The 7,291-nt window shown below is 36.7% G+C and overlaps 1 protein-coding gene across 1 annotated transcript; it reads left to right on the top strand.

Annotated features, from left to right (window-relative positions):
- Window positions 1–4,094: 4,094 nt before the first annotated feature.
- LOC122151474 (olfactory receptor 14A16-like) lies at window positions 4,095–5,246 on the top strand (the record flags this gene model as incomplete). Its single annotated transcript, XM_042782810.1, is given in 3 exon segments — window positions 4,095–4,339; window positions 4,537–5,038; window positions 5,041–5,246. Coding segments are annotated over 3 exon segments (953 nt in total), but the record flags the coding sequence as incomplete, so codon positions are not given.
- Between the last annotated feature and the right edge of the window lie 2,045 nt (window positions 5,247–7,291).

Here is a 7,291-nt window from a genome sequence, read left to right as displayed (position 1 = left end):
GATATTTCAATTTTAAGTTAAAATACCAGGTATCAATCCATTGTTGTTGAGTTGACTAAATTCATAGCAATCCAATGTTACAGGGTAGAACTGCCCCACAGAGCTTCCAAGGCTTTAATCTTTATGGAAACAGATTGTCGGGTCTTTCTCTCTCGTAGTTGGTGGTGGGTTTGAGCTGCTGGCTTTTGAATTGGTGGCCAAGTGCTTTAATAATGTGTTATCACGTCTCCTTGAATACCAGGTAACGCCCATGAAAAACATTATGTGTGAGTAAAATTGGGGTAGAAGTGAGAGAGTGAGTATGCAGGAGCATGGACAAAGCACCATGTGTTCACAAGTGTATGGCTTTGGGGCCAGGGTGCACCCTGTGTGCTGTGAGAGAGAAAATTATATGGCCAGAGTGAATCAAGAAAAAGGAATGGATAATTAGACACAGAGTTATCAAATGTCTACGTTCATATTCCAAGTATGTTTGATTTTTAAGTTACTATTCCCAATTGTGCATTAAAACCAAAACAAATAAATTGCCATCAAGTTGATTCCAACCTCTGAGGACCCTATAAGACAGAGTAGAACTGCACCATAGGGTTCCCATTGCTGTAAATCTTTACAGAAGCAGATTCCCTCATCCTTTTCCTGTGTAAGATCTGGTGGGTTCAAACAATGACCTTTTCATTAACAGCCAATTGCTTTAGCCACTGCACCTCCAGAGCTCTTAAATCATGCATTAGTGTTTAAAAAATTATAGTTTTATTGGTTAATTTGCTAAGCCATTATACCATGTGCACAATAAAAAATACCGATTACTTAATAGCAGCATTATTAAAAGGAAATCAAACTCAAAATTTCTATCATTCATGAATTTAAAAATAGTTTTTAAAAAGTAAAAAAAGTTAAATACAATGAAACCATCATTGTTACATAATTGCACACAGAAAGAGAATAAACATCTCTAGTGATTTTTCTGTAATTTCTGGAAATCTGCCTTTATGATATACATTTTTCAATTTTAAAATACTTGTTACATACATTGTGTACAATTGTATATTTTGCTACCATCTATCAAATCTTGAGAGCCTCATGCTTTTAAATTACTTCAATATTAGCTTTTACATATTGAATAAGTGTCATATATTCAAATGTTTCTATAGCTTATGTTTTTGTTTAAACCTCAAGAAATATAGAAGCATTTCATTTTTAAGTCCAAGAGTCTCTGCAAATATAAAGGTACAGGATGACTAGCAACAGCTATTAAGAAATTATAAAGTAGGAAATAATTAGGAGTCCTTTCCCTACACCTTTACAACATGGCTTCCCCCCTGAAATTAATCAAGACAGCAACTTAATTATCTGCTCTTCTGATGTAAAAGTACATTCCAGATAAAAATCTGTGGTCCTAAAATAAGGTACACAACTAATGTTATACACAACAGACTTGAATAAGCATTTCAAACTAGGAACTTCATATTAAGGATATCGTGACATTTCTGATAACATTTTAATTTGGAAAATGGTTTGTAAAAGTAAGACACATATTTTTATAGATATAACATCTATAAAAATGTCATTTAAATTCCTATGTTATTTCTTCAAATTACTTTTCTTCAAATTGATATACATAGATATAGGTATCAACAGAAATATAGTAATTACACAAATCTATATGTAGTGTTAGACAGGACCAATCCCTGGAGAAGGATATCATGCTCTGTGATCAGCAAAAAAAGGGAAGACCTTCAATGAATTGGATTGGCACAGAAGCTGCAACAATGGGCTCAAGCATAGTAATGATTGTGAGGACGGTGCAGGATTGGGCAGTGTTTTGTTCTGTTTTACGTATGGTAGCTATAAGTCAGAACTGACTTGATGGCACTACTGGTAGCCGCATATGAAGTGATTATACAAATGTATGTTGTTGTTGTTGTTGTTATGTGCTGTCGAGTCGGACCCGACTCATAGCGATCCCTCCTTGGGTTTCTGAGGCGGTATCACTACGGAAGTAGATTGCATCATCTTCCTTCCCAGGAGTGGCTGGTGGGTTTGAACCACCAGCCTTCTGGTTAGCAGTCAAGTGCCTTAGCCTCTATATATATAGAGAGAGAAAGAGAGCTCTGGTAGTGTAGTGCCTAAGGCACTTGACTGCTACCAAAAGGCTGGAGATTCAAACCCACCAGCCACTCCTCAGAAGGAAGATTGGGCATTCTACCTCTGTAGTGATACCACCTTGGAAACCCTAGAAGTGGTCGCTATGAGTCGAGTCCAACTCACCAGCACAAAACAACAACAAATATATATATATATATAAACTATCATTAACAAAAACTCTGTCCACACATAAGTAAATAGCATAGAAACTTGGTAATTATGTTTTCAGAATTAAGTTTGAAATTTGTCAAGAAGCATTAATTTTCAATGAAATAGTCTTCTCTAGGACATAATCTACCTGATAATTAATGCTGCTGCCTTTACCCTAATAAATTCTGTATGTAAAAATTAGGACTCTAAAATGTAGTAACAGTTGATACCCTGGCAAGTAGTAGAACATGACTGAGTCATGAAACTTGGAGTATTCCAGAAGTGGTCAGATACATGCAGTCCCAGAAGTCATGGCTTGGATTTCTGGAATTAATATTTGGTCCTCAGTCATTTGGAGAGATGTGAAGTTACTGAAAATGAAGAAAACTATGAATATTGGGACAGAGGACCAGGGAAACAGTCATAAGTAATAAACTACATCTTTGGACAAAACTATATTTGGACTGGTTGTACTGGTTATTAAGCTCAGAGAGAGAGTTGAAAGACATGAACTTTTGTATTGAATTCTGGAGTTTGAGTAGATGTTTAAAAATATCTTTAATAAAGACTGTAGGTTAAGAACATTGATCAACTCCACATTAGTTCCATGATTAATTATAATACAGGATTAAATATGTTACAGTGTCTGAGCAACAAGCAAATGCTGAAGTTTAAAAACTGACAAGTATGTTTTATTGGGTTAAATGAGATTAAGAATAAAGAAAAAAAGTCATTTATACCCAGAACCTCAGAATGTGACCTTATTTGGAGACAAAATCTCTGTAGAGTCAATTAATTAAGCTGAAGTCATGCTGAATTATTGTGGCCCCTAATCCAATCATTGATATCCTTCTAAGAATACTGAAATTTGGACACAGAGATAAAGAGAAGGGAGCCATGTGTTGAAATAGAAAGAGATTGGAGTGATGTATCTATGATTCAAGGAATGCCAAGGTTGCCAGTAGCCACTAGTAGCTGGAAGCAAAAAAGTATTCTTCTCTAGAGGCTTTAGAGGTGAAGTGACCCTGCCAACTTAGAAGGAAGTGAAGAACACAGTAAAGAAACTGCTACTGTCTTGGACAATACATGTGTCATCCTGACCATAATGTACATATAATGATTTGAAGGTGCTCCTCAAGAGATCTTAGAAGAAAGTGATCATGTTATTGGGCACTGGAATAAAAACAATTCCTGTCATATAGTGTGACAAACATGGTTTTATTCTACTGTTGAGTGGAGAGTAGAACTTGTCAAGCATGAACTTAAATGTTTAGCTGAAATTTCTAAACAGTTTAGAAAGGAAACCCTGGTTTCTCCATGCTGCTTGTAATGACAGAGGAATGAAATAGGAAATGCTACTATTTGGAAAATTCTCAACCTATCCAGATAGAATGCTCTACAGACAGGGTCAGATGGAATCATTCATGTTTCTTACAGTAACAATGACTACCAAATTACCTCCACTCAGTAACATTTAAACATGCAGACACACATATATCCATATACAGATATGATATACATGTGTGCACAAGTATACATCATGTTCATATATCTAAAGAGAGTAGAAATTATAAATATGATTAATCTTTTAGCAACAATTAAATGACACAATTTTTAAATGAAATATATTGATAGTTAACATTTATACAAAGTAAATGTGGTCTTAAGGCTTTTAAAACATTGTTCCAACTTACTAAATACAATATATTTTAGTGTCTGAAGATTCACACCTCTCTGCAATTCAGATATGGAGGGTATGGTCATCCCCATTACTCATGTGTGCTTTGTTTAAAATGCAGATTGTGAACTTGGAGAACACACAGTGAAGGAGATGATCAATCATACAACAGTGACTGAATTTTTTCTTCTGGGGTTTTCTGATGACCCAGAATGGCAAACCCTATATGGTTTACTGCTCTTAATGGTATATCTGGCAGCTATGATAGGAAATGGACTCATCATCTTTCTTATTACTTGTGATCTTCAGCTTCACATTCCCATGTACTTTTTTCTGAAAAGCTTGTCATTCATAGATCTCTGCTACATCTCTGTCAGGAGCTCTGGTAGCATAGTGCCTAAGGCACTTGACTGCTCACCAGAAGGCTGGCGGTTCAAACCCACCAGCACTCCTCGGAAGGAAGGTTGGGCAATCCTACTTCCGTAGTGATACTGCCTCGGAAACCCAAGAAGGGGTCGCTATGAGTCGGGGCCGACTCGACGGCAAACAACAACAACAACAACATCTCTGTCAGTGCTCCTAAATTTGTTCTTAACTCTCTGATGCACAGGAGCTCAATATCTTTCCTCGGGTGTGTTTTGCAGGTCTTTTTCTTCATAGTTTTTGCTTCTGCTGAATTAGCTATTCTCACAGTGATGTCTTATGACCGCTATGTGGCCATCTGTTGTCCACTGCACTATGAGGTCATTATGAACAAAAGGGTTTGTGGACAAATGATGGTGACATCCTATATCAGTGCTGGGGTCAATGGAGTCATGCACACTGCAGGAACATTTTCCACAACTTTTAGTTCCAAAAAAATTCACCAGTTTTTCTGTGACATTCCACAAATTATTTTGATCTCAGAAAATAAAATAAACATAGGAGAAATGCCACTGACTGCAATTGCTCTATGTGTCACACTAGTTTGCTTCATGTCCATTGTATATTCATATATCCACATCTTCTCTAGTGTCCTAAGAATCTCCTCTTTGGAGGGAAGATCCAAAGCCCTTTCCACCGTATTCTTCATTTGGTACTTGTGACTTTGTTTATTTCAACAGCTAGTTTGGCCTACTTGAAGCCCGTATCTCACTCTCACACAATTCTGGATCTCCTTTTGTCTGTATTTTACAGTGTTGTGCCTCCAGCCGTGAACCCCTTTATATACAGCCTAAGGAACAAGAATATAAAGGTAGCTCTGAGGAGAATTCTTAAAAAAGAAATATGTTAATCATTTTAAAAATATTTGAGAGTTCTCTGGATGTTGTCTTATCTTTTCAATTATAATATATGGCCCTGCATGCAATTTTCACACTGGTGGATTTGAGAGTGTCTCACAATTGTTAGTCACATAATTGTTCTTAGTTTATTGACAGAGTGAATATGTGTGTATGTGTGTGTGTGTGTGTAATCATCTTGGCCTCTTACCAAATAGATGGGAAAAGAATAGTGGTGAATTAGAATTGTTTTACATCATTAAATATGGGTCTGAAGAAATCTAATTTTACTAATTATAGAATCAACTTCAGAGTCAATGTTACTATTTCATGTCTAAATTATTTTAAAGAAAACTGCATCATCCTTTCTTCCATTGCCAGCAAAGATGGATTCATTATAAAATCACAGCTATCCACAGAAAGTGATTTAGAGTCAGAATCAAATATAGAAAGACATAGGAATAACTTAACCAATGAACTTGCTTATATTTTTCATTTAATTTTTGCAAATGAGTGGTAAATAATTTTGAAATAATTATTTATCTCAGTCAAAATTAACTTTGATATAAATATGAAATAAAAATTATAAACAGAATGCATTGCTTATCAAGTTTATTCCGTACCTACATTCATCTCCAGGGGTACATAAAGAATTATGTGGTACATAAAACAATATGCACATTCACTCATATCTTAGCCTCAATTATGAACTGTTGTTGTTGTTGTTATGTGCCATCGAGTCGGCCCCGACTCATAGCGACCCCTCCTTGGGTTTCCGAGGCAGTATCACTACAGAAGTAGGATTGCCCAAACTTCCTTCCAAGGAGTGGCTGGTGGGTTTGAACCGCCAGCCCTCTGGTTAGCAGTCAAGTGCTTTAGCCACTATGCTACTGTAAGCAGCTATTCAGTGCCTTGCAATCAGTTCTGACATATGGCAATCCTGTGTGAACATAGAACAAAACACTACCCAGTCCTTCCCTATCCTCACAATCTTTGCTATTCTTAAGTTCATTGTCACAGCTACAGTGTCAAACCATCTCATTGAGAGTCTTTTTCACTGACCCTCTACTTTATCAAGCATGATACTCTTCTCCAGGGAATGGTCCCTTCTGACAACATGACCAAAGTACATGAGACAAAGTCTGGCCATTCTTGCTTCTGAGGAGCACTCTGGCTGGTACTTCATCCAAGACAGATATGTTTGTTCTTCTGGCAGTCCATGGTATTTTCAATATTCTTCACCAACACCACAATTCAAATGTATCAGTTCTTCTTTGGTCTTGTTCATTATCCAATTTTCACATTCATATGAGGCTATTGATAAAACCATGGCGTGGGTCAGTGTATTCAAAATATCTTTGTTCCATAATACTTTAAAGAGCAGCAGATTTGCCCAGTTCAAAATGTACTTGATTTCTTAACTGATGCTTCCATCAGCATTGATTGTGGATCAAAGTGAAGTGAAATCCTTGACAAGTTCATTGTTTTCTACATTTACAGTGATGTTGCTTATTGTTTCAATTGTGAGGACTGTTTTCTTATTGAGGTGTAATCCATACTGAAGGTTTCAGTGTTTGATATTTCTATAAACTACCTGTCATTAGTTATGCAAACACTTCCACTGAATCAGAACCGAGTCATAGTGACCCCTCCTTGGGTTTCCCAGGAGATATCACTCCGGAAGTAGATTGTCCATCCTTCTTTCTGAGGAGTGGCTGGTGGGTTTGAACCACCAGCCTTCCGGTTAGCAGTCAAATGCCTTAGTCACTGTGTTTTTTACCATATTTTAAATAAACGCTACAGTTACCCAACCATTCAGTCATTCTCTATTGCCTCTTTATGCTAACACTTTTGATATAGTGGCAAATTGTTTCCTAATCACATAGACCACCACTCATCTGTCTCTTCTACCGTGGTGGCTTAAGTTTCCTTTGATGCTGAAGGCTAAGATACCAGTATTTAAAGTGCCAACAAAGTAAAACACCAACAAAGTTGAACAGGATTCACCCAGATTTCAGACTCAGACAGACAAGGGGAAGTATCTGGCAATCTACTTCTA

The sequence above is a fragment of the Orycteropus afer genome, unplaced genomic scaffold (assembly GCF_000298275.1).
Source record: "Orycteropus afer afer isolate SDZICR_OR568_19922 unplaced genomic scaffold, OryAfe1.0 scaffold00474, whole genome shotgun sequence".
Taxonomy (NCBI): domain Eukaryota; kingdom Metazoa; phylum Chordata; class Mammalia; order Tubulidentata; family Orycteropodidae; genus Orycteropus; species Orycteropus afer.
Note: the sequence above shows the minus strand (reverse complement) of the source record. Positions and strands in the feature narration are given on the sequence as shown.